A 27416-nucleotide genomic window follows, 5' to 3' on the forward strand; every position below is an offset into this window, starting at 1 on the left:
AGCCAGCCTACGAAGATTAGGATCTCTCAGCTTCGTGACAACGGCACTGCAGATGAGCTGGGCCATAGAACACGATACCACGCTCAAGATATCGTGGTTCATATTATGGTATAGCACGTGACAACAACATCGACTCCACGACTACAAGACTGTGACTTATGTTTTTTGTCAATTGGAAACAGCAGGTCGTCTGGACGTTCAAGAAAGCTTGGGTGTTCTGGGCACGCTGGAGGCGCATCATAAGCACCCACACAATTTTGTATAATAAGCCACAATGTTCAGAGAGGCCTCTACACATATACGAAGCAATATATCGTTTTTCAAAAGTATAACTGGCGGAAGAAGCGATTTTCAATCTTTGCCATGTGACCCTGCCACACCAGAATGCGGTATGTTGTGCTGTGCCTCATTCCAGGAGACGAAACCAAGGGCTGGATCTTGGATGAATACCGACAGTAATGTGTGCTACATAGCCTCAACCTAATTCAACACGCAGGTTACGGAAGTCCATCCCGTTCGCCTCATACCAATACTACCAAAACACTCGCTAACAATCTTTGGCATCATGTGCATCGTTATATAAACGCTCTTTTGGTACTGCATTCTTACAATATTCTCATAGGCACTTCAAAGAAGAAACTGATATCGCCTCGTTCAGAATGTCTACTGCCACGGAATTCTTTGGTCCGCTTACCACGACTTACACTCCTCCACCCTTTTGCACCACAGCAACAACCGATCACCTCATCTACGCCATTGAGAACGTCACAGGCCCCTACCATGGCTCCCTAAGATGTGAGCAGGATTCACTAGGAGTTTGTATACCCGACGGTTCCTCAAATGATATTCTGCTTAGCAAGCGTGTCAGTTCGTGGGAATGGAGCTCGTTCAACAATCATTCCCCGGGTATACACTGCGTAAAAAGCTGGACTGCTACCGCTGGACTTGCCCATGGAAATGAAACAAACTCTCAGATGAGGAGTGGCACCTTCACCAATACTCGGGCGTCAAGCAGCACACTCTCTAGTCCACAGATCCTACAGCCAGACGAAATTTGGTTCTCTCTATTGGAATCATCCGAGACACTCGCTTTTTGTTATCAAAGGTATTGTTCTTCATTTTATCCCCTTTCTTCACCGTACTGATGTTGGTGTGGCAGCGGATGGGATGGCATTGAATCGGGATTTTGCGCAACTTTTAATGAACATTTCTCTTCATCCAACCACACTGGAATATGTGTCCGAGAATACGACCCGCCACACAGTGTGAAAGGAGAGCCTGTGTCAGGCAGCGCTGGAGTTCTCTCTGCAGCTCCCTAGACGGCCACATGGTCCGACGAGCTAGTAACGATGACAGACTTTCTACTCGATCCTGACTTGAGGTCATCGCTGATTGTCGTCGGGACACTCCCCGCTGTTCCGTTAGTCTACAAATCCTCAGACTCGAAGCTGATGATACTAGGTAGCACCGGAGACGATGGAGATAAAAAGGGGTTCGATGATGATAACAAAATTAATAATGAATAGATTGATGGAAATGGTAACGGAGCCCCTACTGTATCGTTCGAATATGGATTTGCGCCTGTCACTGCTATTTTGGCTGGATTGCTCACTGAAGCTGGGTTCTTGGTACCTTGGTAGGTTGGGCGGTTCTCGTGAGGCTTGTCTGGTAATCTTTGACTAGGTGTCAATTGTCTGTCGAAGAGCTGCAAAAGTACATCAAGCTTCGTATTCTTGTACTCAATGATGGTAGTTATACGGCCAGCGATAGATCAGGTTGCTGCTTGGTTTTATGCTGCCTTGGGATCGTTGATCGCTTGTGATACTGATGGTAGTGGCAACACATGTCAGTCTTCGTGTCAGTCGCATGAGTTCTAACTCATCTTGGGACGAGTTAGAGTGACTTGTTACGGAAAGACGGTTGATGGCAGTCGTAAAGTTGAGTTGGTTGTATGCCATAGCTGGCAACGTCGTAGCCTATCACGATTCTAAACGTTCATCAGAAGTGGCAGTAATAAACACTTGATCAACTGTGTGTTTGTTTCTTGGTGATTTTCAGTTTATCGACAGTCGGGGTCTCGACATCGCTCAGTAAGTAGGTACTATATAGGTGATGCCACTGGTGGCCTTTCTGAGCAAGATGGTAACTATCGCACTGCACATACCAGACCCTGACCTTCTTTATGGTCACCCTGCTTTGTGCTGACAACAACAATAAGTCTGCTGGTAAAGTCACACTTTTGCTCGAGTATCATCATCAACCGGTAAAGGGGGAGCGATCGGGAATATACCAACTCCGTAAAGAACTATCTACATGGTACGTTATCAATATTTACAGAGTTTATTGCAGAATCTCTAGTTCTTTTAGATCTTCGTTCTTTGTGTTCAGTGCCTCCATCGCGAGCCTGACTCGTCCCAGCTTGCCGTGCTCCTTCCCCACGCAGTCGACCAAAATGTTTTCGTCATTCCCACCACAAGTGAGCCCCAACAGGTTTGCCCATGCCTTGCCAAAAACAAAAAAAACACCTCAGAAGGTATATGTCACATTTTGGAGTAATCATTCTCTAAAGAGATACTAGAGGACAGCTTCAGACAATTGCCCAGCGGACAGGCGCTGGAAGTAAATAGATCAAGATCTGTAGTAATATTACCATCGCTTACCACGATAACCTCGCCCATGGCTAGCCACTTGCTCTTGTTTCTGAGATTGAGCCTGCCAATCACATTTTGTTGGGTCGTCCAGGCAGTCAACGACTGCTCAGGTTCAGGGTCGTGATGGGAAGGAGCCAGCCTTGGTGCTTCCATTTGGACACTGCGCAAGCCGCTCACCCACGCTCCTTCCCTCTCTGCGTTCATGATGGACCATAAAACCCTTTCATCCCGTCCGCCCGTCCAAATTTTCTTTTCTTCTTCTTCATCCCCTCCGGCCATCACCTTCACTCCATGTTCAGCACCATCTTGTCTCTCCTTTGATCAAGTGTTCTCCCATCCCCTCCAGCGACTTGTCTCTCCCGCACCAGCGTCTCCCTGTTCATCACATTCGTGCATCTGCTTTCCATCAGCGTCTCCCTGTCCATCACGTTCGTGCATTTACTTTCCATCAGCATCTTTGTCTTCTCCAGCGTCTTTCTATTCATTCCTGTCAGCGTCACTTCATGTTTGTTTTCTTTTACACATCCCTCTGCCCTCCAAGCGTTCTCATGTATTTGCCCATTTTGTACCCCGGAGACTCAGATTTGTTGACCTTTTGGTCGATGATCATCACCGTCTCACAAGCCCTAAGAATGCGAACAGCCCATTCAATGGCTGCTTCGTACCTATAGGGGCAAGAGCAACTCAGGTGTCCGTTGCAGGCAGGCTAAACTCACGAAATGCCTCCTGCTACACATATGTGACTGGCGGGGTGCTGGGTGGGGAGCACCCCCTTATGCCTTTCACATAGTGACATTGCCAACCGGCCCTCCACTGCCCAGCGGCTCTCTGGCTTTCGCCAGAGCTGATACATTTTCCCCCGGTGATCCCTCTGTGAAATCCACTTGGTGATGTGAACTTCCAATGTTTGTGCCACTTGAAGGCTCAGTAAATTCCAAAGAATGTCCAACTTTGTGATGTGAAACAACTGTAGACTGTCCATCATTGCCTGTGTGACATGCCCCCTCGTGCCAATGTGATCTATCCATTGACGTCCCTCGTGAATCTGTTTCGTGAGGTTCCAGTGAGCGCTATGTTCTGGTAATAGAGAAGAATCGAAGTGACTTACCTTGCCCAATCTACTACAATAAACCCAGACGTAGTTGACACAGGTAGGGTCAATAACCCAGCTGCCACAAGATTCTGTTGGATGATATCCAACGCTTTTGCTCACGTTCCCCCGAGGCAAAGATGAAGAAGCAGAAAGGTGGGTGGGAGAAAGGTCTTTTTATATTTGCCGGCCAGTGGGTCCAAAGCTTGATTCGCACTGCCACTGCACAGCAACTGCAAGATTGAACTTAATGTTTTTACAGTTCAGATTCTGAGCGCTATCATGAGTTTCTTACCAACTCTGTTCTTTGGTCTTGAGTTTTTGGCGTGCCTCTATGCAGTTGACGACGTTGCACATTCTCAGTGTTTACCAACGATGAAGCCGTCTCCAGTTTCGACGATAAAACCAGGAACACCAAGACCAGTGACACAGCTATCAAGTGTTTTCAGTGATAGGCTAACTATTTATATTGAATGGTGCTCGCTTTTAATGCTTTATTGTTAAAGTCTATTAGAAAACTCTGGGGCCTTTCACCGCAACATTCTGAACCTTGTTTCATTAACTTTCCACTCCCTGGCTCTTCCTCTGGGATATTCTGTCGGCGCTTGCCGCTACTTGGCAGCCTGACTCTTATCATTTAAGCCAAAGCACCAATGACCACTTTGTATCAAAGGGTAAATGCAAAAATTGCTATCCCATACCAGTTTTGAGTTTAGTCTCCCATGTCTATCACTACGTATACCCCAACTTGGTTAATGTTTATTGGACGAGCCCCTCAACTGCATAGTGCATCTATCTTTTATCGAGGGATTAAGACAGACATCGTCATCTCTTACCGATTTCGTCGCTAGGGCCGTGTAGAATTTCCACTTTCGTCCCAAAGAATGATGAGTACCAAGGAGTGATTGCTCTTCTGCACAACTTCTAAACTTTTTAGAGTAGAAGTATAAAGTCTTGACCTCCTCCAGAGCCACCCTTCAACATATACCTGGGTTGTATTCGTCTTCGAGTTTGTAGTTTTATGACTATATTTCTCCTTTTATAACCTAATTAAATCACACTCAACATGCCAACAACGCCACAAAAGCCGCTGATCATTGATACCATTTCCCTGTCACAGGATACGTCATCCTCATTCATTGAGAAAGAACGAGGAAACGCAACCTGGCATACACTCATATCTGCACCGGGAACCATCAGCAATTCTCTTACCAGTGGTATCGCGACATGTCCTCCCAACGGCACCTTGGCACTTCATCGACATGCGCAGGCCGAGATATACTACATTCTTTCGGGCACAGGAGAAGTAGAGGTTGATGGCGTACGGCACTCCGTTTCGAAGGACAACCTTCTCTGGATACCTGGAGATGCAGAACATGGTGTATTTTGCGGCGATGATGAATTGAGATGGCTCTACATCTTCCCTGAAAGCAGTTTTGATAACATCGTGTATCGATTCAGCAGTGAGATGGAGAACGCTGCAAAGATGATTAAGTCCAAGCTGTGAAATTACGCCGAGCTGGAGGTAGTAAGGTTTGGTTTAAGTTGTGGAGGATTGTGCACCTGATAAGTCTATAGAATGACCATCTGTTAAAAAGTCTAATTTGTTCTGTCTACCGGCTGATAGATGACTATACCGGGTAGTGGTTTAGGGACATTTGTTACATAACACAGAGGATCAGTACATGCAGTATGTTTACGTTGTGTAGGTGTAAAAGTAAGCAGTCCATCCCGGTGTCCGATCGCGTTGGATCAGAAAAGAGGTTTGCTTCATGTTTCCGATCGGTCAGTTTGAAACTCTGAGAGTAGAGATGATACCTTCTTCTGGCTAGATAGGCTAGATAAGAATGGTATCGTTGTGATAGGGGCGGTGATAATTACCAAGTCAATGCCGAGCAAAATAAATGGCCTCATAAGTCTTAGAGTATAATAATACGTAGTCTGAGGAGCATAAAATAACCTACCAATTTCGTCTCGTATGCTTCCAACGGTTAATCTTCTTGGTACCCTGAGACCAGGGACCATTGAAATCAAACGCGAGGCTAACTGAGAAACCAGAAGGGAAGACAGTAGGTGTCTAAAAGCTCGTATAGGGAGAGGAAAGAAGAATCTTTCGGCCCCAAAAGCCGTGACGCCTCTGCCGATGAGGCATAGTGGGTGGTGGGAAGGCGAGGGAGCAGCGGGGCCGGCGACAGCAGCATCGCCAATGGCGATAGGGCGCCCATATCTCGTCGACCACAGGTTCCCCTTTGCCGTGGAAGCCTTCGAAAACCGTCTTGATGTCGTTGTGTAACATCTGAAAGGGTCGGGAATCTTTGGACTTCAGGTGGCTCAAATCGGAAGGACGAGTTCAAGCAGACATCGTGGGCATCAGCGCCAGCAGCAGTGGGAGTAGAATTAGGAGCGATGATAGCGGCGGGTGAGGCGCGGCGGGGGAGAAGAGATTGTAGCCACTCTTCGGTAAGAGTGGTAGGAGGAAGTGGTTTAGGAGGAGTGGCGACGGCGTCGCTGGCGAGCTTTCCCTTCTTTTTGGGGAAGCCTCTGTCGAAACGGCCAAGCTCCTCTTTCGATATCACCTCTTATTCCTAGCATTCCTAGCAATGTCGGTGCAGGAACTTTGCCAGGAGGGCTTCCAGGTGGCTAAAAAAGGGCAGACGGGCGGGCATGGCGGTACGGTGGTGATAGTAGGATGAGGAAAAGAGGCTGCGGCGCCTATTGCAAGAATGTTTTTTGGATGTCTGAGAATCCAGGATCCCATGCACTTAGCGCATCTCTTAACTTCATCGTCAATGCTGTAAGATCTCTTGTACTTCCCTCCCGCGTAGTGGCTTCTTCAGGTCGGTGGGTCTCGGGTCGTCGCTGATACTTGAACGTTCATCAATAGGTACTAAGGTGCCTTGTTTGCTGTAAAAGACGAGTCAGTACAGACCGTCCTTTCTCCATTGCCCTAAGTTAAGACAGCAAGATGACATTGATTTTTACTAAATACCTTTATAATCTACGTAGGAGTCTTAACTGAAAATTGAAGCGACAAATGTAGTTGAGGGCGACATTGGTGGGTCCTCCGGCAAACCCACTACATTCTACTACCACCCGTTACCACCACCCATTGCGCCATGGAAACAACAGAACTTTAGGCAAAAAATATATCGATCGACTCCGTTCGATATGAAGATTAAGAGGAAAATCAGCAAAAAATGAAAAGAGTCTCCCGAGGCGGGACTTGAACCCGCAACTTTCAGATTTACTTATCTACAAGAGTAGTTGTAAAAGTCTGACACGCTAACCAATTGCGTCACCCGGGATAGGGCTTGTTGTGGAAGGAGCAGCCTTAACAGCTATGAAGATCGATGGAAATTTATGAAAAACGCTGACTATTCAAAAGAACCAGCCATGCAAGCTAAAGTTAGATTTCGCCATACCTACTAAATAAGAAATCTTGGTAAACATGTTGAGTTCAGGAAGAAAAAAAACTATAGACATGTTCATAGTGCCAGTGACTTAACAGCATGACTCTCTTGGGCTAGATCATCAATGGTCAACACTCAGATTAAGGCGAGAATTGCTATCTCATACCAATCCTAAGCTTAGTCTTGGGGGCGTCCCGACTTGGTTGAAGCTTATTGGACGAATCCCATATCGTACAACTAGTAGGTACTAATTTATCAATAGAGAGTTAAGACAACTCAAACTGGAGAAGACTGGAGAAGACACAGTAGGCAGCGACTACATGTTATCGAAATGTAAGGGGCAGACCTGGGTTAGGGCGCAGAGACGAGGACGGGTGTAGTTTGGATTATCTACAAAAGCATAATGCTAGGTACCTATGGTAAACAGAAATTAAGCTAAGAAGGAGCCAGAGCTGCAACTCAGATTTTATTAAATGTCAACGTGCCTGAGAGTACCACAAGTATCAATGATTCTATGTGATATTTTTTATCACCGAGATAGTAAAGGCTGATCCACTCATTCTCACTGCACATGTGTGCTTTTGCTGAGGCAGTATATTAAGATACTATTTTTATCCATCGTCAGTTTCTTCCACAGCCTGAAAGAATATCTGGCGTAGCAGCACATAGGTACGGTTGGCCGTTGTAATTGTCTAGGTATAGTTCATAGACAGACACGCGTGTAGACTACTAAAGGGAAAGGTAAGATCGATAGTGTGCACCTGCGTATTGATCTATTCAACTTTCCATAGAGACCTGCCTAACTACATCTATAAGTCCGTTTCTAATTACTCAGTCTATAACTACTTCCGCAGAGACATTCTGTGTTTGTGGATGTACATGAAGTCAACGCTGCAGTCTATCTATAGGGGAAGAGGGGTTTTTTTAAACATGCCCAGATAACAATTCAAGGCTATTGACTGGCTGTCAAAGGTACGCACATGATGTTAGAATTTAGAATACTATGTAGGTACTGCTGACATAGAGTCAACAGCCTAATTTTGTCACCTGGGCATGTTTAAAAACCCCCCCAACCCACGATAGGTAGATATGTTGGTGGACATGATTGGACATTAGTTTCTGGCCCTAAATACAGGGTAGCCATGAGATATAGTAACATGCAATCCTTCTGCTCAGCCTCCCTTCGGTTCAAGCGGCATCTTGAATCCTTGCTGTTTTGATAAGCTTGACACCAGGTAATCTTTTAAAAGGCGTGACAAATATCTCCCCGCATTTTCACCACGCTTGAATTTGCCAGTGCCTCAAATTTTAACGACGCCATGTATCAGATACAAACACCATGTCGTGTTGAAGACGGGAAATACATTGCGCAAAGTAAGGTTGCTGCATTTTGGGATGAGGCTTGGTGGAGATTATCGTGGACAGGTCGAGCTAAGGAATACATGATTCGAGGCATTACAGATCGAAGCCCAAAGAATCTTCTTACCGACAGAGACATACGAAGACACCAGAAAGCGGTCCACAGCGAAACAGGAGACATCGTCGGGTATGCGCGATGGATTATGCCAGAGGCGCACAAGGATTCTTGGCTCATCGCCCAAACACCAGACGTGAGCGCCGAGCAGAAAGAGATATTCACAAAGCGTCATGCAGAGACAGAGTGGGATCCACGCACGGATAACGACGAATTGGATGATCACATAGACGGGTGGCGGGAGAAATACAAACACGCCGATTGCATGGGTGAGTGTACAGAAGAATACAGCGGTGACAAAGACTTACTCACGGTTGAGTAGAACTACATTATATCGCTGTTCGTCCGGAGCACCAGAAGAAAGGACTTGCAAGTATGCTTGTTAGGTCTGGTCTTGCTGTGGCAGACCAGTTGGGTATCGATGTCCTAGTGGTGGCCACTGGTCGCCGTGGCCAGGGACTCTACTCGAAACATGGATTTGAGATTCTGGACAAGAAGAGCCAGAGCATGAGTAAATTTGGAGTTGATGAGCTGTATGAAACTTTCGTCATGATGCGTCCAGCTCAGGCTGTTCCTTTCTAAATCTGCTGTCCATTAACATCGATCTTTCCCAAGAGCCTGTACCTATGTACCATACTGAAAATCAGCTTTACTCCAGACTCTTTTTGCTGGAGTAGTTAGATATGGATGTCATAATGCGACTGGGAAGGCTGTTGCGGTCAGCATCAGGGCAATATTGCTTCATGCAGACAGGATGTACACGTGGGAAGGAGTGGCCTCTTGATGCACTCTCAATTCACTGCCGATATTACTCCTCGTCTGGTATCTCACAAAGATGATACATTCATACAAAGTGTTTATGAATTGGCTGATCACTCTGATGCCATATAGGTACCTACGCAATCTCAGTGTCGCAGTGCCAGCTCTTTCCCGACTTGAGTTTCCGTCGCCGTGTCTAGCATCGTGCTTTCCCAGTTTAACGATTGTATTCTGCTCCTTCCATTTTAACAGTGTAATTCTTGCCACGTCTCCCATAATTCGTATCAGTTTACATTTGGTCCTGCCATCCCCATCATCACCATCGTCGGGCAACAAATCTGCTGCTGCCGCCGCCATGTACTGATCAGGCCAATTGAACTACCGTCTTTTGTTTACTACACCGAATTAGCTTCTCTTATTATGTACACATGCAAACAGCATCAGAATGATCGGCCTCAGACTCCCATCAACCAGAATTCGCAAAGGCGCCGAGATGTCATGGCTCTCGGAGCATCACAAAGATTGGCTTCTGGTAACATAAGAGACGAAATTATTGAGTCAGTTTATGCGATTTAGTCTACCTAGACAGTTAGACAGTTTATTGCTCTACCCTAAAGCTCTGACTTGACGGTCTATGTCACCAAAGCTGAAGTAGATCCGGAACGTCAAGTGGATCTTGGCTGCCGCTCCGATGCCGTTATCCACTTGTGCCCCCCGAAAACACCGGGACGCACAAAGTTCGGTTCTGGGTGGGCGAAATGTATAAACACCAAATCTGAGAGACACTAGAAAAACAAAGGAAAGTAAAAGACACAACAATTGACCTGGTCAATTTTAGTTCGAAATGAGACTAGAATCTATATGGCACAAAAGACATTCCATATTAGTGATGACTGTTGTATGAGCATCTTTGATGGCGCCCAGGTACATAATAAACAAAGCCATGACAACCACCAAAAAAAAGATAGCTTCATAGCAGCTACTGGTTTCGATCCAGTGACCTCCGGGTTATGAGCCCGGCTGTGATGAGTTAGTACTCTGGTATTGAGTTGCAGGTGGAGTAGAGACATACCGCGCTTCCACTGCGCCAAGCTGCTTTTCTTGAACTGTTGTAACATTATGGTTTGATTTGGTATATAAACCCAATCCATGTGGATCAGGCGACTATAACCCACATTGAACTGGCAGGTGTCGTGTCACATCCAGACTTCACTCATCAGTGCATGTGGCAGCGTCTTCAGGAATGAGTCACACGAGGCGCAGAATATGCATGGCGATAATAAACATATTATCCCACCCACATGATTGCCTGCACTATGTTGTGTTACATGACTATCACTTGGCTAGGGTAGGCATAATCGCATTGTCAATCATTGATTGAGAAAGCTTGTCAGAATGAAGTGAGTGTTTAAGCACAACATACCACAACTGCCAGGCAAATAATGCAGGAGTGGTCTAATCACATTCTCGTTGTTCTTGGTCCTCGATTTTTGCTTGATAAGGAGACCCTAGCATGATCACGAGCGCGGTCTTAATCTCTGTAGAGCACATATCAGAGTCTTCATAAATTCACAAGAGGCGTCGCAGTCTCCAGGGCTGTAAGATCAATATCTCATAAGACTTTGGACAACAAGAGCAGTACGTGGTGTACAGTATTTGCAGAATGCTTTACTAATCTTTGTAGCAATACCATCGACGGACATGACAACAACTGACGGCATGGACGGTGGAGGGTGTTCATGATGGTAACATTAGTGGACAGGATTGCTTGATTTCTATACCTAGTTCAGATCACAAGCAAATCACCAAACAAGTCACGACTTCATCAATCACATCATACTGTTCATCGCAAAGTGCCTTATTGGAACGCTCTATTAGTTCATGTTATTCGCTGACATGCAGACTTCTTATCTATCATTTGTATGCTGCCAGAGATATATCTCGCATTGGGGTATCTGCCATCCCGGTATAATGACCCTCGCATAACCGCCCGAAAGATGCAATATTCAAGAGATAGAAAAGAAAAGGCAAGGTAAAAAATAAGGCTGCAAACAATTCTGTGGCTTTGCAGCGTCCATGACTTTGATTTCCTGTCTCATCCCACTCCATCCTGCTTCAACACCGTGGTATCACAAAATACAAAAACATAAAATGGCAGATGTACAAAAGGAAACATATGTTGGTCCCGAATGCCGAAATGTACCAGAGACAGACAAAGAGAAAAAAGCGAAAGTTCGTCATATGGTAGAGGATGGGGTATCCTGTCGTAAAGTTCCTCGTCCTCCACTTTGGACCGTGTGCGGAATAATTATTAGTACAGATATGTGGTGATATGTAAAGAAAATGAAATCATGATGTTCAAAAAATGCTTTTCCGTTCCGGGATTAAAACGCCTTATAGTCTCATATCACTGTCATCCAAGTAGAAGCTTGTGGGTGAACCGAACTGCTGTTGCTGTGCTTGAGGCATGAAGCCAGGGTTCGATGTGTAGCCTTGCTGAGGGTGGCCCATTCGCATCGGCAGTTCGTAGCCCGCTGGAACAGACGTGGGCATCATCTCGGCGTACATAGCTGGTACAGGAGGGACAGCTTCGTGCTCAGAGGCAGGGCTACCGTAGACACTGGTCTTCTTCTTGGGGCGCAGGTTCTCAAGGCTCAGTCGCTTGCCCCAGGATCCAGGTCGTTTTGTAGGAATAGGAGTAGCAGGGCGAGTAGCGACGGGTTGTTGCTGGTTGGCCATGTAGACATTACCCATAACAGTATCTTGTTGAGGAAAATGCTGCTGCATGCCTGTCATATCCCATTGTTGTTGAGGAAGCTCTTGGCCTGGCAGAATGTAGGTCATGGAGGCATCCGCGAAAGTGTTCATCTGGTCGGGCGCAAACTTGGGTGCGTCAACAGGCCAAACATGCTCATTAGGGATGGGGAATGGTGTTCCTGGATGAGGACCGGCTGTAAGATCATCACGAACCATGGGCTCAGGAATGCTGTCCACTGGTGTTGATGGTCGAGTCTCCTGCTTGATGCGTCGAGCAGGAAAGGAAGGAGGCTGTGGCGTTGCGGGAGGCTGCTTGGTAACAGTAACCATCGGTGTGCCAGCGTCACTGCTGTTTTCCATCTTGGGTTGTATACCATCGGTGTGGCCTACTGCATCCATCAAGCATTGTGATCGGAAAGGTAGGGAGAACTGCAGGTCAATCTCGCTTGGTGGCGGTGTGGTAGGGTTGGTAAATGGTGATGTGCCAAGAATGAAAGCCAGGCGAACCAGAGTAGAAATATCTTCACCAAGGTGACGAGCCTCGAGCATGCGCTTGAGATCACCAGAAGAACGAGGGCGCCATGTGAGCTGCTGTCTCTTCTCCTTAGGCCAGATGCAAGTTTTCCAGATGGACTTGACCTTAGACTGTCGCATCAAGTTGTGCAGTTGAACCTTGTAGTCCCAGTTGTTCACATCAAATCCATCCTCGAAATGTTTGGCGATGTGCTCAAAGTACTTGTCGCGACTGCCAGATGCCTGCTCGTTGGTGGAAGCCTCAAAGACGCGATCTTTGCAGTTAGCGAAACCACAGCCAAAGACGACCTGAGGACACAACTCAGTCTTTGCTGAGCTGTTAGGAAGAGCATCCATGCGGTGTGTCTCTTTGGCGTGAGTGCTGTAAGCTCGCTCGGTAGCGAAGGACATATGGCATCCCTTGGTCTTGCACAGCCAAGTCACGTCAGCACCGTGAAAGTTGTAGAGATGCTTCTTAAAGTCGCTCTTCCTGCCGAAACCCACGGGGTTGTTGTCCAGGAAACACATAGGGCACTGGTATTTCTTAGAGGTTGGTGTGACGTGCCGGGGCGACGGGTGAGAGGTGACATCGCATGAAGGAATGGGTGACTGCATGAGATTTGGCGAATCGAGCCAAGTACGATCGGTAACTTTGCCGACTTCACCATCGTGAATCGAGGGAACGTCGCCGGCATTGTCCTGCCATGTTGATTGGGTTCGGATTGAAGCGGCGTCGGATCGCGCGTGACCAACGTCAGAGTTGCTCCATGATAGTGAAGGCGCGCTGGTGTTGCTTGTGTTGCTGAGTAGTGTGGATGCTGAAAATGTGGAGGCTCGTGCTATTCGGTGTTAGGAAGTCTCCATTTTGATGTGTAATTGAAATCACTCACATGAAGCACCGAGACCGGTGAGCGCGCAAACAATACTGGAGACACCGTAGCGACGGGCAAGACCCATGAGGATTTGTTGGTCCTCTTCGGTCAAGGGCCTCACAGGCTCATCTTGTGCTGGGAATGGAAACATGTTGTGTCAGGTGAGTGAAGGGTGATCAAGTCTCAATCGACAGTGCGATAACGCGCACTCAGCGCTTAATTAACTATCGCTGGCGACTCGAGTTGGTGTGACGGGAGACAATGTCAGTAATAATAGACAGTCGCCGGTGGTGTGACTATCATCAAGTTTGAGTCGTTTGCGATTGAAGATGTTTGTTGAAGAATGGCGATGCGCTTATCCAAAGAGTCGATGAAAGAGAGTTGTGTCGAGTCGAGTCGATTGAAGACGAAACGAGGGGAAATCGACAGCCCGCGACGATTAGTATGTGATTGTTGTTGGTTGGGTCGTTGAGTCGTGGACCAAGAGTCTTGGAATGTGATGTGAGAGTGAGCGGTATCTTTGTGGGGATGAGGGCGGATTAAAACAGAGGCGAGACACGATCAATTAGGTAGAGAGTAAAAAAGACAAGACGAGACCAGAACAGAAGACACACAAGGGTCCTTGTATATGAGATTGGGGATTAATAGAGTAAGTACTTTTTACTCGGAGGGAGAGGGGCGAATGTAAAGAAGAGGGAGCGAGTAGACTAGCAGGCAGAGAGAGGCAGTGAGTAAGTAAGTGCAGGCACAGGTGCAGGTGCAATCAGTGCAGGGGAGTAGACTAGAGGGCAAAGGAACAGAGATGGTCAGAAAAGAGGGAAAAACGCGAGAGAGAGAGAGAGAGAGAGAAAGTCCTTCTAGAAGCCTTCTTCGAATCCCTGGACTTGTATGAGACATTATAACGGGCTTGCCGGAGTGATCGCTCTTGGTTGACCCACGTTGGTTCAACCCATGTCCTAGTTAGTCTCGAGGCTAGTGACCCCGTCTATCAGGGGGGTTCCTTGTTAACCACCAACGCCGTTTCAGGAACGTCATTCGCTCAAATTCTGCCTCTTCTGCCTTTTCTGTTTGAAAACGAATGTCCCATTGAGTAGGCGGGTCGAGCATCTTTGACGTGACGTATCTGTACCTGACCATGATCTACTTGTTCCGGCATTTGGACATTTCAGGGGAGAATGGATCGTCAGGTACTGTTTGATACTCTTGGTTGACTCTAGGACCACGAAACAATGGGTTACTAAAAAGCCACCGTGCTAAGCTAAACCCTCGATAGCCTGGCTAACCGCTAACTTAGCACTTAGCACTTGGGCAGTCTCTCTCCCAGTCCCAAGTCAGGGTATTTAGTGACGGGGCGATGGACAGACCAAGTCAAGTCAAGTCAGCGACACCATCAGAAAAGTCATCTCATCAACGATTTACTGGATTGTAGCCAAAAATAAGGTCCCGGTGCAGCAAATTGCACTTTTGACTCCCCTGCCAGGCTCGTCAACAGCAGACTCGGACTCCAACAGCGCAGCTCCTACATGCAACGTAAGGGAAATGACCGACAGAAATATGAAATTCTTCTGCCGTCATTCTAGAAACTGATGCATGCAGGGGAAATTACACTGTTCCATCCTGTTGCCAATACAACCATGAATTAGGGTTTTGTGGGCAACCTGACATGGAATGGAACCCATCGGCCATTTCAACCGTTCGTCAATGATGTTATCCTATTATGAGCCTGGTTTCAACTTCCTTTTCTGCGAAAGCACCTCATCAATATCCGTACGTAACGGAATCTACACCTGATGACGCCTAGCTCGCAGCTTGTGCCTATGTCGTCCTTGTCGTGTCAGTAGCGGACAAAATTAAACTACTTCATTAGTCAAGCTATCAGTCCCTGGCCAACATCGAAAGGTTTCCTCTTCCGAGCATCGGCCAAAAAACATCCAAACTTGATGAAACCACTGGTTCTACTCTCCACAGTGAAATGGATCCCCAGACCCAAAAAAAAAACAAAGAGCAAAACGTGGTCCGAGTGATCAACCCGACTCAACTAAACTTTGAAGAGAAAAACAGTCAAGGCAAAATGTTGCCCAAGACACACCAAGACCCGTATCAGTGCTAGTCTACGCGGGCCAGCAGACGACCCTGTTTCAGCGGGAAATGACGATGGGCCAATCTCTGGCTTCTGCTCTCCAACAAGGCCTCTGAATGGACTGCCGAGACTTTACGGTGCGGGCCTGGAGGGTCGCCATCCGATGACATTGGCTGAAGACATGGGGGGGTCATGACACGAGCCTGGTCAGGTCTAAGCCACTTTGGAGGAGGAACCCCTTGTAAGTGACTGATGAGGTCAAGTCCCAAAGGCCCAAAGTTGAAGACCATGTTCAAGAGGTCAAAACATCAATTATCGATGTGGGCGTGACAGTGGCGCCTGCTTATAATACCACTCAATAAGTAAAAGGCTTTGTCTCGTTTAGCTCATCAACGGTGAGTCTGTCTACTTGGCGAGAGATGACATTGATTGACCTCGATGGATACCATTATAACGGCTTCTCATAGTAATACTCTGTAGCCTCGTGTAGAGAAATGAAACCCTTGGATTCAACACAACGCCATCTCCAAATGGAACCATGAAAGAAGAAAAGTGTCTCCATCAATAACCTCCAAGTCCTGGGTTCTGGGTCCTGTTCTGCATTTGCAAATCAGATGACGAAAAGAAAAGAAAAGAAAAGGTGAAGTATCACTTTGTTGCAGACGCTGGACTGGCTGGACTGGAGACATGTTTGCTTTGTTTCATCTGTCTTGCTGACCGCTCCCCTGTGGCGTTTGCTTTTTCTTTCTCCAAATTCTCTCAGGTACAGCATCGCATTGCACAGCATGGAAGCGGTGGATCTCGTTCTTCATGCCTGTATCCTATTTTCTGCCATAGATGACTGATGACCTCTCACTAGATCTGTTATCTGTAAGATGAAACCGACGATACCGAGACTTGACAATTGATGCTGAGATTACTTTACGCGCAGTAAAATGCAAGCGACGTGTTTCGGGTACAATGATCAGCACTGTACCATAGTAGATCCTAGGCATTGCCACAGGATTGGTCCATGCTTCTGTAGTGCTGATTGCCTTGCCTGCCTGTCTTTGTCTTTGCTTGTTCGTGTTGTTTTTGCACGGTTGCGTTGCCTCGTGATAGTGAATGCATCCTTGTCAGGGCTGGGGTAGTGGAAAGATGGGATGGTATTCGTGATATGGGACGCATTGATGCCAACATTGGCTTACTAGATACTTTCTCCTCCTTCTGTTTCTGTCGTCTGTGAGGCATCCTATTCACTACCCTAGATCCCGGTCGTTATCCTTTCCGGGTTGGTATCATTTGGACCAGATAGATCTATGATGCGCTTCGTCACCAAGGCATGAATAACTACACTGTATCTGTTTTTTGTACTGTTAATCCCATCACGAGCCTGAAGTCGAGATCTTGGTCACTCGATATTGTACTACGAAGCACCAAACTTCCAGCAGCCTCGCATACAACGTTGAACCGTCGGTTACACTCATGATCAACATCAAACACAAAGTCCTAGTGGAGTAAAACCTCCCGTCCTCCCTCTTTTGTAACGCCTCTCCCACGTGGTTCCGACGTTGCCGTACTGTAGATCTTTTACTGTTCCTTTCAAACTTCCTGTCACAACCTTAAAAGGCTTACCGGCAAAGTTTGCTTGTTGGTTCTTGTCGACTCTACTCCGTACAGCTGGGTAATCGATTGCCAGGTCGCTTGTAAGCACGCACGAAATAAAATGGTCTAGACCCAGACAAAAGACCCATTCTTATCGCTGTATCGCAAGGTGTTGCCCTTCTTGGTACGCATTCCACGTGGAGGTTATGCAGGTCCCCTATCTCCAACATGTCCGTCATCATTCAGGAGTTTCACCTACATCTTCGAGTATGTATCGCCAAGTTGGGCATTTCATATAGATCCCCTGTCAGGGAGGGATGTGTTCTCGGATGGATGACTTGACGTTCGCTCTCATTCTACGACGCCATGTTCTCGAACGTCAAGCCACAATGACCATCAAACATGGCCGTTCAAGCCGTTACTGAAAAAGAAATCAAGAGGTGCTTTTGTGCCACCCATTCATGCATTGTTGCCGTCTCTGCATGTTACCATCATCTTTCTCAATCTGGGTTCATCGGAACAGTCTTCCGCAAGCCCCCAAAAAACCCCTTATCTCAACCGTGCTTCCACCACTGTATCGTGGGGAGTGATCCTTGCGCCTCCGAAGGGCTCAGGCCTCTTTTTGCTCAGCGCCGATATTTTTCGCGTCCGAGTCTACGTTAGTTTTTTGGCTGGTGCTCCAAGATGCCGTTAGGACTATGCTTCTTCGTCCCTAACAAAATAGGGCACTGATCACTTGCTGCCATTCTTAGCCCTACCAGATCGTACGATAGTCGAGTTCTTTCAAGATGTTTCAATCATAAGCCAAGCGTTATTTCGAGATGCTGCGAACTTTTACGCTGGCGATAATTGGACTGGGTATTCCTTGGGTGTAAATCACCCCGTCATCAACACAAATCTAGGCCCAGCGTAAGGCTGGCTGGCTCTACAGACCTAGCCATGACCCCTATCCAACCTCATTTACACAAGCGATGATGTGCACTACCACAATCTCAATCCAACTTAGTAGAGTTACCCTGCACCGTTGTGCCGACATGGAACGACATCGTTGAGTTGCGTCTGTAATTTTTAACGGCTAGTCATCATTCCCTGGAGAAACCGTCTACAAACTCTATCGTAAACAAATAACATGTACGGAATATAACAGCGCTCGGCAGTTGAAGTTACCACGATAGCGTCAAGGGCCAACGGAACCATGCAATGAACTTTGTCACCCAACTGTACAAAAACACGCAATTAGACCTCCCGGTCAAAACCTGAGTATGTCACTGTTAGTAAACTCTATATCGTCAACCTGCGTTTACCGTACGATTTAGCATTATCCTTGTTTCAGGGCTATTTTTGTCTGGAGGCGTAATATCTTAATCTTGAATCTGCTCAGACCTTGAAAAAGCTTGGAGCCATCATCCGTGTGCCCGAGGCTTGCCGGTCGATCAGGGAAGTAGAGGAGCTTTGGCATCAAGTTACTAATGACTGAGTCCAAATTGGCCAACATTGTAATTGCATAGGCTTGCTGATAATGGTGGCTGTATTAACATCATCTACAAAACAGTGATGGTCACCAAGTTATAAACATTAAGCTAGACCGGACTTGGATTGAGACGTAGATGGACAACAGTTGAGGATAATGTTCCTTGTTTATTCAAGCTAGGGGTATCAAATCGAATGCACTCAAGTGCCATGTTAACAGACCAAACTCCTACTGCCTAAATCCACTTGTAACTAATCCCAGGCTTTTGATGACTGCATGTTCCTGAAAGCTCTACAGTACTCCCCGTCCATGAAAGATCCAGTGTAAAGAAATAGCTGCTGTGGTAGTAGCATACCATGTCCTCTGTCCAACGACAGGTATATATATATAGATAAGAAAAATATTAAGGAGTGTTTGCAATTATTACTCTTAGGCCACGATGACCTATGAATACGCCGTATCAAAGCCAAATGTTAAATGTTGGTTCATGGGATCTGTTGGGGCAAGGCATGAACCATCAGAGGCAGCGGTAGTGATGCCTTGGGCTTCATAAGCACCTGAAAAGCTAGGTTGCTGCAGGAACGAATGATCCATCATGTCAGTATCCATATCAATGTCCTGTTCTGGTACACTGTTGGTCATGGACCGAAGACTTCGCAAGTCCTCAGCGATGATACCTCCATTGGCTTGCTGCATCATAGCGAATTGTTGTTGCTGGTGCTGCTGCTGTCGTGGATCAAACATGGGTATCATGTTGGGATACTGGAAATGGTGTGGCATCGGGCCAGGGGCCGACGAAGTTGCCGGCATGGCCTGCCGCGGGGGCCGGGCAGAACGGCCAGAACGAACGGGACCGGCTCTGGCTGGATATGCTCGGCGCTGTGTAGCCATGTATGCTGCCAAATTGGGGTTGTGGGTTGTGTTTCCTCGGGAAATGCGGAACTGATACTGATCTGCGCTGGGAGACGGGCCAGAAGGTGGCAGAGGAGGTGCCCGAGACTTGTGCCCCATGATAACCTGGCGACATTGATCCTTGACAGGATTGATAAAGTCGTCGCGGTACTTTGTGATTGATGATGGCTCTGTACCAAGAGCAATAGCATATTGAACAAGAAGTTGCAAATCACCCAAATGCCTTGTTTCCAGGCGCTTTCGAAGAATGCCACTGGATTGAGGATGCCATTGCAGTTGGCTTCGCTCCTCGGCACCCCAAGACGAACCTTGCCAGGCACGGACAAGGCCTGACTGTCGAAGTAAGTTTCGCAACCGTCCCGAATAGGACCACTCTCCGCTGTTGGAACCCTCATCAAAGTGTTTCACAACGTGAGCTACAAACTCTTTGAACATGGTATCGGCCTCGTCGTCGCTGGGAGCCTCAAAAACTTGGGTACAGTTCTCAAAACCGCAAGCAAAAACGGTTTGGGGGCAAAGGTTGATCTTGGCTTCGTCAAGAGACATACGGGAGCCACCGTGGGCTTGTTTGAGATGAGTTTTGTATGCCGTCTGCCAGTCGAAAACCATGTCGCAACCCTTTTGTCGGCAGAACCATTGAGCATTGGTGTTGTGAAAATCTTCAATATGTCTCTTCAAATCATTTTTGCGTGTACACGTCTTTTGGATATCCTCTTCCCGACAAAAACCACATGTAAATGAACCTTTTTGTTTGGGTGCTGGTGTTGTTGATTCATTTGAAGCAGGGGAAGTTTCCTCCTGAGGTGTGATGGACGGGCGGGCAGCTTTGCGACCGAGCAACTTGGCGGTACGGGCCGATACGTTAGAGATGATACTGCCTCGAAGGGATGAATTATCGGATGAATAAGTTCGTATGCTTGCGGCATCGAAAATGCTAGGAGTTTCCTCAGATTTGACAGAAGAATAAGTACTGGATGAGATGACGGATGCTGTATCGTTGACTAAAGGGCGCAAATATTAGCGACGACCTACCAGCGAAATGAAATAATTACTCACTGTTTGCAGCAGGCGACGTAGCCTCCTCGTCCATCAATTGAGCAATACCATCGCGACCATAGCGTTGCATCAAATGACGCAGCAGCTGCCGATCAAGTGAATCATCTGGATGCGACATGTGGGAATGTTGCGATACACTGTCAGCGTCGGACCACGAGTCCGGAGACATGGTTGTGGTGATGATGGAAGATTTAAGTTATTGGGGCTGGACAGAAGAGCTGGACCCGATTGTATGGGCAGTGGAGTACGGAGTACAGTGAGCACCAAAATCAGCACCTACGGTCAGCCCTGGAAGTGGATGACTGGGCCTGGTTTCTAGGTGGTCAGGGCTTCTGTAAAGGCCCAAAACACCAAGCGATGCGAGAAGTGGGAGGCGAAGAGATATCGGAACAAATAGGTAGGTATACAGGTGAGACAGGGAATTAAAACGACCAAAAAGAATGACAGATCGTTGGAGTTGAATCGCGAATGAAAAGCTGGGGAGCAGGGATCAACTGATAGCGGGTGAGATAGCGGTATGCGATGTAGTTGCTCTGGGGTAAGAGAAAAGATATGAGCGGGGGCAGCCAAGACCAAAGCCGAACGAGATGGTTTGGACAATATGAGATGGAGAACTGGGGATATCTTATAGAATTATCTTGAAGCCTCTCACGGACTGGTCTGCACAGGCCAGAGCGAGTAGAAAGTTTGAGTAGTAGCGAAAAAGAGAGGGGAATAAAAGAGTTGAGATGAGCAAAAACCCGCTTCAAGGTCGATCGTTGGAGGGGAATCAAGACATATGAATGGAGGAGGAATTGGTCACTCACTGCCTGCATCTAAACCCGACTTGGCCACTTCATTGGTGGCCCAATGAAATCCAACAATTTGAGGTCAAACTAAGCCCTGACAAGACATTACTTCCATGATGGTGGAATTACTTTCGGTACCTGGAGATCATTTCAACGACAATAACAACAACAACCTTGAGATGTTCATTGCAGGATCCTTGATCCATACCAAGAGACCCGGCAATTGCAACGAGGAGAAGCGCAACCCATGGTCAAACTTTGTATGAACCAATATACCGGCACTCAGTATTATCACATCAACACTTTTGTGGAGTAGCGTATGTGGGCTGTGCCTGTGCGTCGTCACTTTGGATCAGAACTTTGTTGCGCAACACTCCAGGGATGCTTGAATACGGCATTGTCTTTCTTCATCTTGGCTATGATTGACAGCCAGACAGACAGTAGTTCGAGACCCCAAATCTTCATGCAGAATGAGCCGAGCACACACGACTAGTCTCGTTAAGAACCACATCGACTTTTTTACCACCAACTCCCGAACACTATTCAGCCCCGTTTTCATTTTATAAAACAGGCATCCCATCACCAAACTCAGCCCAACTCTATACGCGGTTGGGCCCCAGACTGATATGGACGAAGTAACATCCTGTTCGCTCAAGCTTCAGTCTCAACGGTCGTGGAACCGACCATTGTCTTGAGCCGACGTTTTAGGTCGCAAGTTGATGTCCATGCTCCATTATGGAGACGGGGAGCACTGTGGAACTTCTCCGGATCCGCGTCGCGCGGCCCCGGATGCTTGGTCGTGTCACAGTAACGGCAGCGAACGGTTCCTCTTACAATTAGGTGAAAGTATCTCGTGATATGATCGCCGTGGGGAAACGTGGTGAAACTCTTTGCAGCAGCCCCAGTTTTGGGCATCTTTCGGGACCAAAAGCCAAGACTCTCTTTGTTTGGCTATAAATGAATCCAAATCGTTAACTGTCAAACATTCAATGCCAGACAGAACTCTATAATCTTATCTCAGCCATCAGTATCATAGTACTGCACACTGCTGACATTCAAAAACCTTGGTGTCGCCCAGGAACAGCGATTTTGGAACTATGCTGCCAATAATAGACATGGCGTTCAGCCAGTGAACATCAATTAATCACGACACCTCATTAGATTGGTCTTCCTGCCTTCTGCCAAAGTTCCATTATCAAATAACGCCACAAACACAACAATGCATTCTAGATGGTTGATGGTCGCGCAATCTTTACCCCCTGCATTATCTACTTTTTGCACACAAGGTTTGAAAACGCCTTTTTTTCTGTTTTGCTTTTGTCGTCAAAATATGACGTGAGGCTTCGACACCCAAAGACTTTCCCGATTGCTGGTATGAGAATGGGGAATGATCCCCAGGGACCTGGTTATAATGTCCCTGGTATTATCAAACTCTTGCCACGTCATGCTTCCTCTCTTCTCGACTCCAAGCTCAGAGCCCTGGTTCATCCGCTTCCCCGGAATCAACTCTGCACGCACATTTCGGCTGATGTCCCCGTTCCGTTCAAGAGGTTAGACCGAGTACCTTTTCCATGCATGACTTGAATTGTTGACACATCCCAAGATAGTAGCATGTCTGGGCTTTTGATCTGCTTCGGTCTGCTTCCGTGGCTGTTTGTCAACATAGCATCAGGCGGTCTGTGTACTTTGCGAACAAACTCAATTTGTCCCCAAAAACCAGAAAAAGATCGACCCGAATGGACCCCAAAGAGCGTAATGGCATGGCATCAGTGTTGGCTTTGCGAATCCGAGGCATGACCCTGTCGACATGATTTTCTCAAGGTCCTGCCTGTAACCCATGCTACCATTCTTCCGCTTACTACTGACATTTGGCAAAACTCCAAGGCTTAAACCTCCACGCCACTACCACCCCATCATTCTTCAACCTCCCACCCATGACAGCCCCTGATAGAAACCCAGCTTGTCCTATTCCGTCCACACTCTTCCTTTTCGGAGAAACTCTAATATTCCGGTCAAAGATAGAAACCGTTTTGCTTCATTATCATCCCGGAGGTTTATCCTCATCTCGGCATTTCACTAGCATCCCGCCCGGCAGTTTACAACCTGACATCGTCTTTTATTCCACGTCTTATAAGACAAGGATAAATTGAGCCTCACGTTTGAACAGAATCTCGGCAAGTCGGATACTTGTTCTCCTTTTAGGTAATAATTTGAGCAGAAATCCAAGGCCTGAGAATCGCGTCACATCGTTGATGTTTCCCTGCAAGGACCGACCATGAGGTCGGGCCCTGCGTGGGATAGATGGAGTCAAATGCAGTGCGTATTTGTAATTTACCCCTGAGACCCGGACCATGCTTATGATCGACTGAAGCCCCATTACTTTTAACTTTAACGCTTGAGATCTGTTGAAGCTGTGTCCGTAATCTACCATTGATTGCCATGATGCCCATGCACGTGTGTGTTCAGGTGATCGATCCTCAAGGCTTCACACCGTCTTGGACGTAGTAGATAGCACTTCCTGTCGCTGGTCGACTCACCACCACAGCCCCCTTCTTCTGATCTTCCGTAAGGTCCCTCTTGGCAAAATACTCCTTCTCCAGAGCACGCGTCACTGCTGCTACTTTATCCGCTGGCACCATGTGCACGCTGCAACCTCCCCATCCCGCACCAGTCACTCGCGCTCCGTACGAACCTTCCCGGAGAGAGATGGCACATATCTCATCCAATTCAGGGGAGCTGCACTCATAAAGGTCGCGGCACGATGCTTGTGTCTCGTTCAATAGGGACCCTAGTTCTGTGTTGAACTTGGTCGTATCCGAAGCGCCGGTGTGGACAGGGTTCTCGAGGAGCTTCATGAAACGAAGAACTCGGTGAGCCTCTCTAAAGACGTGTAGGGCACGCTGGCGGAGCTTGAAGCGTTCGGCACGTACGGGGAGCTTGGACATGAAGCGCTTCTCGAGATCCTCTACTGTAACGTTCAGTACCTTGGCAACCTCGTCCCTCGTATATCCCTCCTCTTGTGTCAGTGTCTTTTCGGTAATCTCGATCAACTTTTCCAGTTCCTCCTCCTTGGTAAGTGTCTTGGCAGCGGAGTAATCTGAGCCGTTCAGGTGGTAAAAGAAAGTATCGTGGAAACCTCCGAGACTAACGCCCAGGGGCCCTGCATCTTCCGGAAGCTGTGTTCCGGGAGGGTTGAGAACAGCATTAAGGTAGGATGCGGCAATGCTACACTCGACTACGCGCAGGTTGTAGTGGATGGGGCCAGTGACCTGCTTGTTTGATGTGACAAAAGATTGCACAATGACAAATGTGATTTCGGGATTTGTGGGAGGGAAGTGGACAGGTTGGGCTTTGAGGGTCGGGTTGAATGAGACAAAGGTAGCCGCGCCCTTCTCAGAGAATACGGAGGCCGCTTGGTCCATGCTGTTGAGATGTGTTAGCGAGATTCTGGTTACATGCAAAGACGAGATAACGCACCCTCCCGAGTTGACTCCCACAGCACGCTCATTTACAATGGCAAGCTCGGTCAGCTCAGTCTTGTCCACCGTCTTCTCGCCATTGGCCAACATGATAGCGAGAGAGCTTGTGCTAACGACAGCAGCGCTAGAGCTCAATCCTCCACCAACGGGGACAGTACCGTCCATGAGAAGTTCCATATTGCATGGCTTAAAATCCTTGCCATACTTCTTCCTTAGCAAATCCATCACACCTCTCAGGCCACTCTTGAAGTAGTTGGTCCATTCCAGCTTGGTCGCGTCGATTGGAACTTCGCCATCAAAGGGAACCTCAAAGTCTGCAGCTTCGAACTTGTCGTCCTCCACATTAGCGATGCGAATGCGGAATGACTTGGCATCATTGGCGGCAGGTGTAGCATAGACAGCGAGGAGGGTGTCAGCAGTAATGGCCATGGGCAGCACCGAGTACAGAGAGTAGTCAATGTGCTCTCCAATGATGTTCACTCGTCCAGGAGAGCGAGCGACGAACGAAGCAGCATGTCCGTAGATGGACTCAAACTTGCTGAGAAGGTTGTCCCATCGTGGTCCTTGCTCAGCGAGCGCATTCTGAGGATAGATATCGCTCAAGGCGTTGGCAACAGGGACAGAGCTAGACATGCTGAAGACTGATGCCTTGTATGAGGTATAACTTGCCGCTTGAACTTAGGTCTTCTGAAGTGAGAGTCACGCGCTTTTATATTTGTCGCAAACTATCGCGTGAGAAGTGTCGTTCGTCGCAGTGGAGGTTTCAATGCCCCGCTATCGTCCCTTGAAGGTCAACCGGTATAACTTCAGGGATGACGTAGGTACACAACGAAAATGGTTCAAGTCTGGAGCGCAAAAGACATGAAAGAACTGAAGCTTATATATATTTTATTACCCTAATAAAGGAACTAAGTCTTCAAAATTCGAGTAAAACATCAAGATACTTGGTAGGTACCTTGATTTCTTCAACCCCTCATTCAACCCCGAATATATCCCCACCTATCGGCGCACAGCATTTCAAGTTCCCCAGAACTCGTAGCGCATGTTCGGCGCCTTCTAGCAAACCACCATATGACATTTATCGAGAATGGGTGGTTCGGTTGTGGGGTTTTACTATTGTTCCTTGTGCAGAGATAGGTGCGGCTGTAAAGTCCCCGAACTGGCTCATCAGTTAGTAGGCAGCACTAATGCGTGAATTCGGAAAGCCACTTGCCTTGATAAACAACCCAAGTCCGCCCTAAGATACCTAGATAGCATGTAGGTATTGATTTGACAATTCCGTCTCTTGTTCTCGACAGTCAAGCGCCAACAGCTGGCAGTTGATCAGACCACAGGACTCATAGCACAAATGAGCTTCAGGCAGTGGGCATGATTGATTCTGCCCTATTAAATCCGCGGTATATGAGTCTGCGCTTGTCAAATGCCACATTATATTTACAATACCTACTAGGTAGGCACATTCGAGATGAGTAACTCCATAATGTTATTCACTGCCATGAGCAGCTCGCAGCCTTTGTGACAGATATGCGCCTGGTTATTGTTTTAGTGCAAGCTAAAGTCTCGACGCTCTTGCACGAGATACCTATGTTTGCCTACTTCCCACCCACTCAAACGAAGCATACTCAGATCTCGCTTCAGCAAACCGCAATTTCACTCTGGAAACGCAGCAAAGCCTCAAGATGACCACGATGATGGGCTTCCCGACTCAAAAGCTACAGCCTTACACACTGTACATCACGGTCTCGGTTCCCGAAAACCCGCCTGAACCACCTCAAGTCGTGGCTCGCAAGTACGACTACGAGATGAATGGCGTTATCAAAATTTGCGAGAAACAAGAAGCCGAGGGAACTGTGCGATATGTCCTCGGTGCAGCCGACTTCGACTGGGGAATTTACTGGCATCGCGATTTTGGTGACGGAACATGGTACACCTATGAATTCTGCGAGCCTGCCATGTGGAAAGGACCACCTGGACTGTATAAGCGGTGGACGTACCACCGAACTGATGTGAGGCAATCTCCTCGTCTCCATCGTCATGTCGTCGGGCTCGTTCAGGTCATGCACATTCCCGACATTGGCGAAAAGATCACTGGTTTCCTCGATTGGCTGGCGCCTCTTGTCGGTTCCAACACACGAAGGGATGACACATTTGCAACAACTATTTACGTCCAAACACGATTGTTTGTGGCTCATGAGCGCAATATAATCGACAAAGAAGTGGAAGAGTTTGATGCCGCCAACTTGATCTATCGGGTGACGCATAGCGCCTATCGCGAAGTCTGGTACTCCTTCGGTGGTCATCTCCCGCGGCCTATCTAGGTGTCGGACGTTGGAGTGGCCAAGACCAATCGACGACGATGAGAGCTTTGTAAGCTACAAAGACGGACGTTTCGACCCAGGTAAGTCAAGAGTTTTGGCTGTATGGTGCAGGACTAACGGATAGACAGTTTTTTTGTCATCGCCCCTACAATGCGTTGGAGTTGAGGCAAAGCCTCGACCTGGAAACACGCAAGTATGAACC

At 47.5% G+C, this 27416-nt stretch overlaps 8 protein-coding genes and 2 non-coding genes across 10 annotated transcripts; 4 read left to right on the plus strand and 6 right to left on the minus strand.

Moving 5' to 3' along the window:
• Positions 1–659: 659 nt before the first annotated feature.
• FPOAC1_006521 (uncharacterized protein) lies at positions 660–1319 on the plus strand (the record flags this gene model as incomplete). The annotated part of the gene is made up of 2 exons (XM_044851001.1): positions 660–1105; positions 1160–1319. 2 exons carry the CDS (start codon positions 660–662, stop codon positions 1317–1319), a joined length of 606 nt encoding a protein of 201 aa, XP_044709713.1.
• A 3488-nt stretch (positions 1320–4807) lies between these two features.
• Positions 4808–5248, plus strand: FPOAC1_006522 (uncharacterized protein; the record flags this gene model as incomplete). Its single annotated transcript, XM_044851002.1, has 1 exon — positions 4808–5248. The coding sequence occupies one exon, from the start codon at positions 4808–4810 to the stop codon at positions 5246–5248; it is 441 nt and encodes a 146-aa protein (XP_044709714.1).
• A 484-nt stretch (positions 5249–5732) lies between these two features.
• On the minus strand, positions 5733–6407 carry FPOAC1_006523 (uncharacterized protein; the record flags this gene model as incomplete). Its single annotated transcript, XM_044851003.1, has 3 exons — positions 5733–5737; positions 5789–6282; positions 6358–6407. 3 exons carry the CDS (start codon positions 6405–6407, stop codon positions 5733–5735), a joined length of 549 nt encoding a protein of 182 aa, XP_044709715.1.
• Positions 6408–6949: 542 nt separating this feature from the next.
• On the minus strand, positions 6950–7046 carry FPOAC1_006524. The gene has a single exon. It is a non-coding gene; the product is annotated as a tRNA-Lys (tRNA).
• A 1424-nt stretch (positions 7047–8470) lies between these two features.
• FPOAC1_006525 (uncharacterized protein) lies at positions 8471–9207 on the plus strand (the record flags this gene model as incomplete). The annotated part of the gene is made up of 2 exons (XM_044851004.1): positions 8471–8894; positions 8948–9207. The coding sequence occupies 2 exons, from the start codon at positions 8471–8473 to the stop codon at positions 9205–9207; spliced, it is 684 nt and encodes a 227-aa protein (XP_044709716.1).
• Positions 9208–10357: 1150 nt separating this feature from the next.
• FPOAC1_006526 lies at positions 10358–10481 on the minus strand. The gene has a single exon. It is a non-coding gene; the product is annotated as a tRNA-Met (tRNA).
• Positions 10482–11778: 1297 nt separating this feature from the next.
• Positions 11779–13677, minus strand: FPOAC1_006527 (uncharacterized protein; the record flags this gene model as incomplete). Its single annotated transcript, XM_044851005.1, has 2 exons — positions 11779–13493; positions 13545–13677. 2 exons carry the CDS (start codon positions 13675–13677, stop codon positions 11779–11781), a joined length of 1848 nt encoding a protein of 615 aa, XP_044709717.1.
• Positions 13678–19105: 5428 nt separating this feature from the next.
• On the minus strand, positions 19106–20798 carry FPOAC1_006528 (uncharacterized protein; the record flags this gene model as incomplete). The annotated part of the gene is made up of 2 exons (XM_044851006.1): positions 19106–20574; positions 20630–20798. The coding sequence occupies 2 exons, from the start codon at positions 20796–20798 to the stop codon at positions 19106–19108; spliced, it is 1638 nt and encodes a 545-aa protein (XP_044709718.1).
• A 3096-nt stretch (positions 20799–23894) lies between these two features.
• FPOAC1_006529 (uncharacterized protein) lies at positions 23895–25529 on the minus strand (the record flags this gene model as incomplete). Its single annotated transcript, XM_044851007.1, has 2 exons — positions 23895–24840; positions 24895–25529. 2 exons carry the CDS (start codon positions 25527–25529, stop codon positions 23895–23897), a joined length of 1581 nt encoding a protein of 526 aa, XP_044709719.1.
• A 1055-nt stretch (positions 25530–26584) lies between these two features.
• Positions 26585–27214, plus strand: FPOAC1_006530 (uncharacterized protein; the record flags this gene model as incomplete). The annotated part of the gene is made up of 1 exon (XM_044851008.1): positions 26585–27214. One exon carries the CDS (start codon positions 26585–26587, stop codon positions 27212–27214), a length of 630 nt encoding a protein of 209 aa, XP_044709720.1.
• Positions 27215–27416: the final 202 nt, after the last annotated feature.

This window comes from Fusarium poae, chromosome 2 (assembly GCF_019609905.1).
Source record: "Fusarium poae strain DAOMC 252244 chromosome 2, whole genome shotgun sequence".
Lineage (NCBI taxonomy): Eukaryota > Fungi > Ascomycota > Sordariomycetes > Hypocreales > Nectriaceae > Fusarium > Fusarium poae.